At 47.5% G+C, this 14,424-nt stretch overlaps 1 protein-coding gene across 5 annotated transcripts in view; it reads left to right on the plus strand.

The window, feature by feature from the left end:
- LOC139755322 (uncharacterized) overlaps window positions 1–14,424 on the plus strand; it is a 174,067-nt gene that overhangs the window by 99,806 nt on the left and 59,837 nt on the right. For all 5 annotated transcript variants that reach the window (XM_071673460.1, XM_071673463.1, XM_071673461.1 and 2 more), the window contains exon 4: window positions 2,049–2,149. In XM_071673460.1, the coding sequence (XP_071529561.1) occupies window positions 2,049–2,149 (101 nt within the window). The remainder of the gene's footprint in view (window positions 1–2,048; window positions 2,150–14,424) is intronic.

Here is a 14,424-nt window from a genome sequence, read left to right on the forward strand (position 1 = left end):
ATCTTCAAAGCGAGGTAAGGTGCGCACACGGATGGGTCGACCTCCCCGCCCATGGCCTCCCGCTACCTAGCCTGGGGACCAGCGAAGCTTGGTTCGGGTGGGAATTGAACCACCTGCGTCCTGACTCCATGGTTTGAGCCCGGGATGCGAGAACCCTGTGCATGGTGTTTCCGGATATTGACCCCGGAGTCCGGAACGTTTCAGGGGTCGGGGAAAGCTTTTTACCTTCCTCAGCAAGAGTCCCGAGCGACCCCTTTGGGACACCGAAAAGAAACACCACGAAGGAAGAAAGAGAAAAATGTTGTGACAGATTTACGTAAACAGGACGTAAAGAAAACAAGATTTTTCTGTCGCTTTTTATTCATGTAATATTATCTTCTGGTTCCTGGTCTTATCTTCTGGCTCCTGGTCTTATCTTATGGTTCCTGGTTTTATCTTCTAGCTCCTGGTCTTACTTTCTGGCTCCTGGTCTTATCTTATGGTTCCTGGTTTTATCTTCTAGCTCCTGGTCTTACTTTCTGGCTCCTGGTCTTATCTTCTAGTTCCTGGTCTTATCTTCTGGCTCCTAGTCTTACCTTCTGGTTCCTGGTCTTATCCTCTAGCTCCTGGTCTTATCTTCTAGTTCCTGGTCTTATCTTCTGGTTCCTGGTCTTATCTTCTGGTTCCTGGTCTTATCCTCTAGCTCCTGGTCTTATCTTCTGGCTCCTGATCTTCCGTCTTGATGCTCCACACAAGTTAAGGCATTAGTAATGAATGGATGACCTCGCATCAGGCTTTAGGGCTTACCTCCAGACTTTTCAAGTGGCCGTAGTCTTCATGAATGTGGTGCGGGTTTACGAACTGACTGCGGGCGTTACAACTTATTCTAGACTTGAATTTGCCGCAAGCTTTTTCGGCCTTACTGCTGGCTTTAGAACTTACCGCAGCCTCCGAACTGACCGTATGTAAGCTCTGGAATTCGCGGTAACCTTTCGTACTAGCTGCAAGCTCTTGAACTTGCTGAAGTGAATCAACTGGGTGCGAGCTCTTTGAACTGGCTGTAGCCTTTGACATGGCTGCAATTTTTGGATTGGCCACAGGCACTTGAACGTATACCAGTGAACTTGAGAGCTTGTTGTGCGCTTCTTGATCGTACTTGTGCCGTAGGCGGAAGGTTGTGGGGGGAAGGGTGGTGGAGGGGTCTCGCGTGCTGTAGGGCCATCAAAGCAAATTGGAGTTGCGTCGTAACGCGGGCTCCAAGTGTTTGACGTGACTGGAGAGCAAGCTAAAGGAAAGAGTTTGACCTGACTTGAACGCAAGCCGTGGAGACCCTGACTTAGCGAGAGACGGGAGACTCCCGAATACCAGTAGGCACTGAAGACCTTTTTTTTAATTGCATAACTGGAAATTTGATGCTTGTTTTTGAGCCAAGCAGCCCCGATAACTGGAGGACTTTGGGGGGGATCTATGTAACATTGAGGTAAACAATTTAGATATAAATCAAATTGTAAAGCAAGCGTTATAGGACATTTTTCATAAGAAAATAGACACATTTTGAATTAGAGATGTATTTGAGACATGTAAATTTTATTTCAGAGTATGTAAAGATAAATGATGAAGATAGGAGGAGGAACTTGATGTAAAAGCGCCATGGAATAAGAGATGGCCACAGTCGGCGAAAGACTTAAAAGGGTTAGGTGGTGGTGTGTGTTTAGGAATGATGTGAGCAAGGTAGACTTCCAAAGCTTAGCGGTGGAGGGCAAGAAATGGATATCATCACAACGGCCCATCCAAGCTTGTCTCTTCCCAACGGCCTCGCCGTCATCATGTGACGCTACAGTGGCTATGCTGGGTTATATTACACGTTCTCAGCTAGTGACGGAGGCACGCAAGCTGCCAGTTCTTGTGAGCTACCAGATCGAAGTAATATTACATGTAAATGAGAATTTGCTCCACACTGCGGCAGGCGCGGTGTGGCCGGGGATGTATCGTTATGTTTATCACGTCCTCTGGATCACCTGTGGTAATTCCTCTTATGTGTCTTTCTCTCCTTCCCCTCCCTCTCCCAGGTACCTCGCCTCCAGATATGGCTGAGCACCGACCAGTCTACCAAGGACCCGCCGCCCGAGGAGCACCAGGTCTTGAACAACACCAGGGAACCCCTGCCCAAGTGAGTAGTACCAGGTCTTGTGTGGGGGGGGGGGAGAGTGCATGACACCCCAGGGGGTGCACGGTGTCATATGGAGGGATTGCACGGGGTGCCCCAGGAAGGCAGGGGGTTCGACCCAGGCTGCTGCAGGAGTGAGGTAGACCTCCATCCGAAGCAGGTGAGTGAGGGGCCACTAAGTCCCGATCCTCTCTCTCCGGGCGCAGCCGCGTCAGGTCAGTCTTTCCTTGACTCCATATTTTACGGTATTTTGCTTTTGTTGTACCATCTTGCCTTTGTTTTTGTGCACGCGCGCGCATCTGTGTGTGTGTGTGTGTGTGTGTGTGTGTGTGTGTGTGTGTGTAAGCAGCTGTTGAAGCGACCCCGGAAATTTCCCCGGGTCGTCTTCTTACCAGCACGACTCCTCAGCGGTCGTGTCGAGCCTTGTGTGAGTGATGTATGAGGTGTTAGCCGGGTGAGTCAAGTCAGATGGTGGCCTACTCACGGGTGTGACCCGCTGTGTGTTGTGTTTGTTGTCGTGAGGGACGACACTTACTGACCCAGCCTGCCTCCAGTCGTCCCGGTCCCCGTGCTGATTGTAGCGTCGTCCAATCAGCGTCAGGTTGATTGTAACGTCGCCCAGTCAGCGTCAGGTTGATTGTAGCGTCGTCCAATCAGCGTCATGCTGATTGTAGCGTCGTCCAGTCAGCGTCAGGTTGATTGTAGCGTCATCCAATCAGCGTCCAGTTGATCGTGGCACCATCTAATCAGCGTCAAGTTTGCCTGCGTTGTGCAACCAGTGTCAGGTTGCTTGTGTTGTCGAACTTTTCATCATCCATATGTTGAAGACCACCCCCCCCCCCTCTCTCTCTCTCTCTCTCTCTCTCTCTCTCTCTCTCTCTCTCTCCCCCCAACACTGTTTTCGGCGAAAACGTAATGGAATATTTGGTATATATTGATGAAGAAAGTTGGGGAATATTTGGAGAATATGAAGAAAAAAAGGTATTATCGGAATATTTGGTAAATATTAAGCTAGGAGGAACCGAAATATTTGGTAAATGTGAAAAGTAAGCATTAATACAACAGGGACAGGAATATATGGTGAAAATTAAGACAGTGACCAATAGGGACACTAGACAATATTTGTCTGGTGTTGAGAATATCCAGCACATGGAGTTAGGGGAAGCAAATATCTGGTGTGCAATAAGAATATTTCTTTCTTCAGCGTTGGTTGAGGCGCGTAACGATAATATTATACGCCAGTCACGAATAGCGTAATGCCGGCTCTCACGCGACCGCACACCCGCCTCGCTCACACGCACTCACCTTGGGAGAGAGTGTGTGTAGTTTGTGTGTGTGTGTGTGAGAGAGAGAGGGAGGCCAACAGCAAACTTCCTCTCCCTGATTTTAACTCTTCGTGTCTGTGTGTGTGTGTGTGTGTGTGTGTGTGTGTGTGTGTGTGTGTGTGTGTGTGTGTGTATCGGAACCCCCATCATTTAAATCTCGGTCACAGTCATTACAATACGCACATAGTCGTGGAGTGAGGGTCAGACGTGCACGCAGCAGCAGCAGCACCACCACCTCCCGGGTTCGATCCGCAAGTCTGGTAGCACTCCGTCCGAGGCGCCGTTTTCTGTGCTTCACGCCGCCGCCGTGTGAGAGCCATGCCCCCCGTGCGTGACCTTACTTAAGTAAGGTCAGGGCGGCGTGCCTCCCGGGTGACCTTACTTCAAGTCTCCCTGGCCGGAAGCGCAAGAAGTAAATGGCTCCTTTTTTGAACGATTTTTTTTTTTTCATTTGTGCGACTTGTTAGTAGCGCCCAGTGTCTGGGAGAGAGAGAGAGAGAGAGAGAGAGAGAGAGAGAGAGAGAGAGAGAGAGAGAGAGAGAGAGAGAGGAATGAGTGAGAGTGAGAGAAGGAGAGAGAGGGTTTTCTCTGGCAAGGTTCTTCTCCCTATCCCCCCCCCCCCCCACACACAGTGCCTGGGAGACAAGCTGCCGACTTAAGTTGTCAAGTTTCGAATAAGCTGAGGGCGAGCCTTTCACCATGGCTTCCTCCCCTCTCCCTCTCCCCTCCCCTCCCCTCCCCTCCCCTCCCCCTCCCCTCCCCTCTCCCTCCCCTCCCCTCCCCTCCCCTCCCTCCCCCCCAACACCAGGCGCACAAATGAGGAGAGAGTGGGAGGGAGAGGGAGAGGAGGATGAACGTCATCCCCCCCTCCCATCTCCGTGAGTAAGGGATGAGTCTTCAGTGGGATCTCTTGCTCATCCTAGAGGATGGGATTGTCTCCAAATCTGCCTCCGGCTTAGGGAGGTAAGTGAAATGATAAGAAAAAAAAAGAAACGAGTCAAAAGTCCCGTTCCGGTTTGGCCAGAGGCGTCCCCGGTACTGTGGGCCAAGTGGCGTTGGAAACCCCGGGCCGATCCCTTTGTCAGAGGTGGATCATCAAGGGAATGACCGGATTACTCTTTGATTTAACCGAATCTTGTGTTCCACCATATTGTACCTTTCAGCATTCTTCCGCCGCGGACAGACAGACAAACAGACGGGCTGGACAGACACACAGACAGACGGGCTGGACAGACAGACAGACAGACGGGCTGGCACTGTTCACCGCTTCACTGTAATGGCCTTCTGTGGCGGATCGTTACGTGTGCGTGTGTTGTTTTGGGGGGAATGGATGGAAGGGGGGGAAGGTTAATTTGCATCAGCGCAGCACAATGTTCACTGTAATTTGATCATTGTATTGTACATTATGATAGGCCTGACGAGGGACCCAGTAATTAGCGTTAATTAGCTGGTGTTTTATTATCTGGATGATCATTAAATGTGGGTATATCAATTTGTTTTCCGTGATGGTTGTGTGTATATATATATATATATATATATATATATATATATATATATATATATATATATATATATATATATATATATATATTGTGTGTGTTGGGATGACGACTGAACTTAGAAGTTTTTGAACTTTATTCCTCTGAAGTTTCGACGTGCGCAGAGGCCTTCTTCAGACACTAAGATACAAAGACGCAAGACTTCATCCCTGCAGGAGCTTCCTCACCCTCGTTGGACGCCGCACCGCGTCCCTCACCCCCTCCCACTGGCCGACTGTCTCACCCGGACTAACCTCCCTCCCCTCCCCTCTCCTCCCCTTACCTGTCGTCACCCCAGTTTTCGCCGTTTCGTTTGCCCTTCCCACGAACGACACCGCCCCGGTCGTTGGTCGCGTCTCCTGCGCATGCGTGGATTGCTCTCAAGTCGTAGCCGCCGACCTGGACGGCTTCATGCGTTGAGTAAAACCGTCCGCGAAAATGGCGGTGAGGATGGGAGAGGGGGAGGAGGGGTAAGGTTAAAGAATTACGTCACTCATTATACATAAAATTCCATTTCGATGATATTTCGTATTTACTTAATCATCAGTCTAGTCTGTTGGAAAATAGCTAGAGACGCCTCTTTCACTCGCGCTGCCACTTGCACAGCCTGTGTCGAAATCCCAACTAACAAGTCAATTTTATTTATCAAACTGGAAATTTGTATCAACGGCTTTTAACTACGTAACCTATTTTTTTTTTATGAAACCATTTCTCTGGTAATTTCATTTCAGGTACTGGTTAACTGGCTTGTATAGCTTTGAAAGAGCGAAAGTGGTATCAATTGGCAATTGTATATGAAATGCCAATTGCCATTCCTCTCTCCAGTTGGTGTTCGCGCTGTATATAGTTAGGTCGTTACCCGGGACATGACGTTGTTCGAGGCGCAGCGTTTCGAACTCGCGCGTTTACAGAGAAAAGTTTACATAGATTCTTTCTGATGTTCGAGGGTATCGATTCCTCCCTTCTGTCATCACGGGTGATTGATGTATCGCCTCCACACCCCCGCTCCCGTTGACAGGCAGACAGTCAGTGGCACGAAGCAACGTCTTCTACGGAGTTCGCGTACACTTGACAGTGCTACGTGAGGCGAGGGATCCGTGCACTTACCTTAAAAGGAACGTGGCCATTCTCTTGCATGGATGGTATTTGGATGTTGCTATTACATCACCACACGTGGCGAAACCTAACGTAACCTTGGAATACATACCTCGAATACCAGGCAAACCTAATCTCATCATTTAATCCTAAAAACACACAACCTCTGATGCCAAACGTCTCCCACTTTTTGATACATCCACGCTCGCTTGGTGGTGGCCAGTTAGCCTAATTTTGAAGAAGTTGGAGTAGTTTTAGTATCACAAATTTCTGAAGCAGTTTCTATCGCAGGAAGACAGTTAACTGAGTTTATCTTAACATGAGAATGATTATGAAATGCGGGTCAGGTTGAATGTTCGAAAGCTTCGGTTTAAAGAACCACTGTATTATATAGAAAGAACAATTAAGGACTTCACATGCTCGAAGGCTTCGGTTTAAAGGATCACTTTATTGTATAACATAGAAAGAATCATTGAGAGCTTACCCATAATGCAGGAACTTGTGAATAAACTATCAGAAGTTGTAAAGAAAATGTTGTAGTCGTAAATGGCGAGTCTCAGTCATTGTCTTCAGAAGAAAAATACACGTGACAAGATTTCTCTTGCTCGTTTTCCACATTTCCCTCTCGGACTATTTTTGAAGACTATGGAAAGCGAAGAATGATTTTTGGCGTAGAGAGACTGGATGTTGGGGGGGGGGGGGGGTTACCTCATCATCTACCCCACCTACTCTCTGTATCATTATACCCCCAGCAGGGGGCCGTGGTAGAATGACATGTCTAATATATCTTGGTAACTAGATGTGATGTTATATTCCTGTGGAGGAATGTTCCAGAATTACATTATGACGGGCACACACGCGCGCACACACACACACACACACACACACACACACACACACACACACACACAGAAAGAGAGAGAGAGAGAGAGAGAGAGAGAGAGAGAGAGAGAGAGAGTTGTGCGAGGATGAGTCCCGTCCTTGATTGAATGGATGGACTGTGTATTCCTGGAGTACCAGGAGGTATCTGACTCTGTCCCACGTAGAAGGTTGGTATAAAAGCTGAATCTTCAAGCAGGAATAAGGGATAGGCTCTTTATATAGATTGGAAGTTGTCGCAGTGGAAGGGAACAAAGGACGGATGCCAGAGGAGCCTTCTCGATACGGATTGGGGGCCATCCGTGGCGTGCCGCAGGGTTTAGTGCTGGGACCATCACTGTTCTTGATCTGTGTGCATGACCTACCTGAAGGGATTGGACTCGTATCTAAACACGTCTGGGAATCATGCCAAGATCAAGAAGGATACGGAATTTAAGGATGAGGACACATCAGCTTACAAGGGGGACCAAATCCAGACCTATTAATATGCTTCTCAGATTTATTCACAGGACTGAAAAAGGAAAAAAAAAAGAAATAATGTAGAATATCCCGAGCTACAGTGAGAGGCGCGAGGCTCGAGGCCATAAAGTTATACCCCATGGAAGTGAAAAGTAAGGGGCGACTTGATCGCAAACCTGATTGCATCAGACCAATATGATAACGCCAGTAGTGAACACTTCATCGAAAGATGCGAGGGAAGAACAGCCAGAGGACGTAACGTGATATTAAACAAGAAACACGGTAGGAAAGATAAAGCATAAGAGAAGTCGACGAATGAAATAAAGCGAGTAAAGACATTTTGATCACCGACTTCACACGGAAACTGAAAATTCAACAGATGTGTCACCACTGGTAGCGAAGTGTCTCCCTTTATTGTACACATAGGTATTCTCACGCACACACGCTACGGGTAGACTCTACGTTAGCACTGGATGATATAACGCCGTGGATAGAAAGCATCACTTGTGGTAAGCCTGATGAAAGTCATGATGCGAAGCGAAGGCACGGTAGAGGAACCCTGTTTCTTCGGGCAAGAAAATTTACGTGTGATATCTGTAGAAATGTGAACTGTGGCCCAAAATGCTACGGAGGATGAATCAAAAAGAAATTAGTCTCAAAGTACACCATTGATGGCAGCATCGGTGTGAAGAAGGGTTGCCGGTTTCTGTTATCACGTCAGGGGAGTGGAGGGTGTAACCGTTCCTCCCTCCCGTCGGGTAGATAGTGTCGCGGTTGACATGAGTTGGGACGGGTATTGTGTCGTATGGTCGATACTGCTGCCACCTGCCGGTTGGTGTGGTAGTTATGGGTGGAGGTGCTGCCGCAACCTGTTGTGGTAGCATCACAGAAGGGAGGACACACTTGTTAAAGTGGCGAGAGGAAATGATGTTTAGCATCGGCGAAGAGATGGTGAGACACCATAATGACATATACTCGGCAGTGGCTCACCGTCCACCCTCACACACCCACACACACAAGGGGTTATAGTGAGGCATCAAGCCTCTATGTGGCGTGGAAACCACTCGCCCACGTACACTTGAAATGTAACACAGTATTGAAATACGTAGTGATCCAGCACAGTAGATCCAGACGATGATGATGATGTGGCACCACAGAAGAGCAGCGTGAAGTGGCGCCTCCTCTACCAGCTGTTGCCCTCGTGAGCGTATAGAGTAAGGTTACAAAACTTGGCAAATTCTCCTGCAGCAAAGAAGCCTAGTCCGTTCCAGGAGCTTCCTGTTGTTCCTTAAGGAGCCCTTTATTTACCTCCTAATGTTCCTCAGGGCGTGGATCCTTCCCTATTCCCTATTACTCCCTTAGTTCTCCCATCCCTCCCCTCTAATGATCCCACACCCCCTTAGTCTTTTCCCCTTAACCTAAGGGCTCGACATCTCGTTACGAGATTCCGTCGCTTCATCTACCCCCGGCACATAGCGTCACGTTACCACCAGCTGGTTATAATCATAAGGTCTGTCTGGTGCACGTCCCGCCACAGTTGCCTCCAGCACCACACGAATATCTTGTACATGTCATCACACCACACATGCATCCGTGTCTAAATTCTAGATTTATGCCTGACTGTCGTATGTCTATCTTTGCCCTTCATTAAACCAGTAAAACATTTTACTGATTTTCAATCTCCGTTTTTTACACCTCTGGCCTTAGCTTGACTCTCCAACCTTCTACTGTCTTTCAGTTCGTCTTTTAATTCTCCTTTTGTCCTTCTTACAGCGTGTCTGTGTGTCTGTATCTGCCCGCCTCCGGCTGCCTGAGGTAGTTGTTACGTCTGTGTTTATTTCATCTCCTGAAATGCGTATCACTTCCGGCAGAATGAACTCCTATCTCTTACGTATCGAGTTATTTCCGGCAGAGCCATCTCCAGGCTCTCCCTCCGCTCCCGAAGTTGACATATGCCAGGAACCCGTCTTGTCAGGCTGTCGGTCCCAGTGTCTGCGTCGCGTCCTTGCACGGGGAACCTGTCGTGTGTCGGGTTGTCGCTCTCATCTCCTACTTCCTCCTCGTGTCTCTTTCAGCTTTTACTGCTTACATTTTCTGTTAGAGAAATATTGATTCAGTCTCCCGTTTCGCCAGGATGAGCGCATCCATCCGCCTCCCGGCCCCCCCTGGGTGATCAAGCAGTTCCCAGTCCTTGGTTATTACTAAGGTTTCTTGCACACTTAGGGCTCCTGATCCCCAACCTGTCTCAGGTTCTGCTGAACGCCCTCCCTTCCCCCCTCCCTCCCTCCGGGTGCCGTCCAAAGCAGCTGTGTCCTCACCCATCACAGCTGCTGGGAGGAAAATGTATTTTTCGTAGCGCTTGTTTGACCATCCCTGCTTCTAGACCCCCCCTAACACGACGGTACGACCATTGAGCACGACGGTACGAGCCTTGGGTATGATGGCCTTCTGGCCTTTGACCTGACCCAGATAGATTAGGTCGTAAGCCGGGCCATCAAACACAAAGGTCGCCCGTTCGTTCTCAAGGATCGTACTCAAGAGGTCGTACCGTCCTGCTCGAGGTCGTACCGTCGTACTCAAGAGGTCGCACCGTCCATCCTGGCACAGTTCCGTGTATGATTTTCTTCAGGTCATCTATGTACCAGGTCACCCCTCATACTACCGCCCTTCAGGTCAACTGTCTACCTACCAGGTGACCCGTCGTACTACCGTCCCTCAGGTCACCTGTCTACCAGATCCCCCGTCATATTGTCGCCCTGTCTGTCGTGTCTGGTACACATTGCCTTGCAAATACAATAAGCAGAGGCTTTTTGAGAAGTATCTCTCTACCGGTCGCCTCCTCCTCCTCCTCCTCTTGTGAGTCTCTTCCCTTTTTCCTGTCCCTCTCCAGGTCACCCTTGCCACCTCCGTCCCCCCCCCCCCCCCATAAATCACGTACGTAATAGGAACATGATATCTTGAAAGCAAGTCTATCGGGGCCTCAGACCTGGCCTCAGATATGTAAGGAAGGTCCCTAGTGTGTGTGTGTGTGTGTGTGTGTGTGTGTGTGTGTGTGTGTGTAGAGGAGAGTGTAGTGGGTGTGGTGAGGTGGTGTTGGGGAAGAAGAATGTGTGGTGGAGGAGTGTAGGTTGAATATCTTGGCTACCTTCAGCGCTGACGTGGAAACAAAAGAAATAAATAAAATGAGGAAAGACTAGAGATGTAGATAAAGTTCAGGAGAGAAATATTGGGCATCGTTCTAGGCCATAAGTTTCCCCATTAGTCACGTTGGCAGTATTTACACAGTGTCCGTCTGTCCGAGTGAAGGACGACCAAAATAGTGTAGTTGTGGCGACCCTCGATACTTGGCGCCGGTAAGGTAGTCTTTAAGGTGGCATATATATATATATATATATATATATATATATATATATATATATATATATATATATATATATATATATATATATATATATATTTTTTTTTTTTTTTTTTTTTTTTTTTTTATACTTTGTCGCTGTCTCCCGCGTTTGCGAGGTAGCGCAAGGAAACAGACGAAAGAAATGGCCCAACCCCCCCCCCCATACACATGTACATACACACGTCCACACACGCAAATATACATACCTACACAGCTTTCCATGGTTTACCCCAGACGCTTCACATGCCTTGATTCAATCCACTGACAGCACGTCAACCCCTGTATACCACATGGCTCCAATTCACTCTATTCCTTGCCCTCCTTTCACCCTCCTGCATGTTCAGGCCCCGATCACACAAAATCTTTTTCACTCCATCTTTCCACCTCCAATTTGGTCTCCCTCTTCTCCTCGTTCCCTCCACCTCCGACACATATATCCTCTTGGTCAATCTTTCCTCACTCATTCTCTCCATGTGCCCAAACCATTTCAAAACACCCTCTTCTGCTCTCTCAACCACGCTCTTTTTATTTCCACACATCTCTCTTACCCTTACGTTACTTACTCGATCAAACCACCTCACACCACACATTGTCCTCAAACATCTCATTTCCAGCACATCCATCCTCCTGCGCACATCTCTATCCATAGCCCACGCCTCGCAACCATACAACATTGTTGGAACCACTATTCCTTCAAACATACCCATTTTTGCTTTCCGAGATAATGTTCTCGACTTCCACACATTTTTCAAGGCTCCCAAAATTTTCGCCCCCTCCCCCACCCTATGATCCACTTCCGCTTCCATGGTTCCATCCGCTGCCAGATCCACTCCCAGATATCTAAAACACTTCACTTCCTCCAGTTTTTCTCCATTCAAACTCACCTCCCAATTGACTTGACCCTCACCCCTACTGTACCTAATAACCTTGCTCTTATTCCCATTTACTCTTAACTTTCTTCTTCCACACACTTTACCAAACTCAGTCACCAGCTTCTGCAGTTTCTCACATGAATCAGCCACCAGTGCTGTATCATCAGCGAACAACAACTGACTCACTTCCCAAGCTCTCTCATCCCCAACAGACTTCATACTTGCCCCTCTTTCCAGGACTCTTGCATTTACCTCCCTAACAACCCCATCCATAAACAAATTAAACAACCATGGAGACATCACACACCCCTGCCGCAAACCTACATTCACTGAGAACCAATCACTTTCCTCTCTTCCTACACGTACACATGCCTTACATCCTCGATAAAAACTTTTCACTGCTTCTAACAACTTGCCTCCCACACCATATATTCTTAATACCTTCCACAGAGCATCTCTATCAACTCTATCATATGCCTTCTCCAGATCCATAAATGCTACATACAAATCCATTTGCTTTTCTAAGTATTTCTCACATACATTCTTCAAAGCAAACACCTGATCCACACATCCTCTACCACTTCTGAAACCGCACTGCTCTTCCCCAATCTGATGCTCTGTACATGCCTTCACCCTCTCAATCAATACCCTCCCATATAATTTACCAGGAATACTCAACAAACTTATACCTCTGTAATTTGAGCACTCACTCTTATCCCCTTTGCCTTTGTACAATGGCACTATGCACGCATTCCGCCAATCCTCAGGCACCTCACCATGAGTCATACATACATTAAATAACCTTACCAACCAGTCAACAATACAGTCACCCCCTTTTTTAATAAATTCCACTGCAATACCATCCAAACCTGCTGCCTTGCCGGCTTTCATCTTCCGCAAAGCTTTTACTACCTCTTCTCTGTTTACCAAATCATTTTCCCTAACCCTCTCACTTTGCACACCACCTCGACCAAAACACCCTATATCTGCCACTCTGTCATCAGACACATTCAACAAACCTTCAAAATACTCATTCCATCTCCTTCTCACATCACCGCTACTTGTTATCACCTCCCCATTTACGCCCTTCACTGAAGTTCCCATTTGCTCCCTTGTCTTACGCACCCTATTTACCTCCTTCCAGAACATCTTTTTATTCTCCCTAAAATTTACTGATAGTCTCTCACCCCAACTCTCATTTGCCCTTTTTTTTCACCTCTTGCACCTTTCTCTTGACCTCCTGTCTCTTTCTTTTATACTTCTCCCACTCAATTGCATTTTTTCCCTGCAAAAATCGTCCAAATGCCTCTCTCTTCTCTTTCACTAATACTCTTACTTCTTCATCCCACCACTCACTACCCTTTCTAAACAGCCCACCTCCCACTCTTCTCATGCCACAAGCATCTTTTGCGCAATCCATCACTGATTCCCTAAATACATCCCATTCCTCCCCCACTCCCCTTACTTCCATTGTTCTCTACCTTTTTCCATTCTGTACACAGTCTCTCCTGGTACTTCCCCACACAGGTCTCCTTCCCAAGCTCACTTACTCTCACCACCTTCTTCACCCCAACATTCACTCCTCTTTTCTGAAAACCCATACTAATCTTCACCTTAGCCTCCACAAGATAATGATCAGACATCCCTCCAGTTGCACCTCTCAGCACATTAACATCCAAAAGTCTCTCTTTCGCACGCCTGTCAATTAACACGTAATCCAATAACGCTTTCTGGCCATCTCTCCTACTTACATAAGTATACTTATGTATATCTCGCTTTTTAAACCAGGTATTCCCAATCATCAGTCCTTTTTCAGCACATAAATCTACAAGCTCTTCACCATTTCCATTTACAACACTGAACACCCCATGCATACCCATTATTCCCTCAACTGCCACATTACTCACCTTTGCATTCAAATCACCCATCACTATAACCCGGTCTCGTGCATCAAAACCGCTAACACACTCATTCAGCTGCTCCCAGGAAAAAATGGGGACTCACATTTCTTTCGTGGTATTGATTTACACTCTGAAAGAAAATCTGGTAATGAGAGTATATGATTAACGATTTTATGATTATTGCTATTATTTTTTGTTTCACGTTTTAGGGCGAGGAGTTAACTTGCTTGGGACAGCTGACAACTCCTCGCCCAGGATAGCCTGTGTTGCCAGAGCTTGGTCTAACCTTGGGCTAACCTCGCCCCTTCCATCTGTGAAAATAAGACACGTTCTCAAGGCGTCGCAGAGCTTGAATATGAATTACGCTTCAGATGTCAAAGAGCTTTTAATGGCTCGCCGAGCTACATAGATGGGGTCAATTTAGTCTAAATTGCGCAGCTGAAGGTAGGATAATGACCAAATTTGTAGACATAGGTGCTGCAGCAGTTGGTAAAGTTTGGCCCGTAAGTGTTGGGTCAAAAGTTCACCCCATCAGACTTAACGGTCGTACCGTCTTGTTGAACAGGTTATAAAGTCAGATCAGTGAAGTGCCCAAGGGTCGTACTCCCGTGCTCCAGCAGTTATAATGAACTGATGAACACGGCGTAAGTCGTCTTAGATCGCTAGCTCTGGTCACAGCGGTCTGTCTTCATCCAAGTGGTCACGGGGCAGCCTGCGTACTCTCCCGTGGTCTGGCTGCGTTAAGCTAAGGGAAGGATGCTGAGTGAAGGCTGTGCCGTTACACGTTGCTCAGAGCTGTCTGTGACACG

Source organism: Panulirus ornatus, chromosome 19, assembly GCF_036320965.1.
Source record: "Panulirus ornatus isolate Po-2019 chromosome 19, ASM3632096v1, whole genome shotgun sequence".
Classification (NCBI taxonomy): Eukaryota; Metazoa; Arthropoda; class Malacostraca; order Decapoda; family Palinuridae; genus Panulirus; species Panulirus ornatus.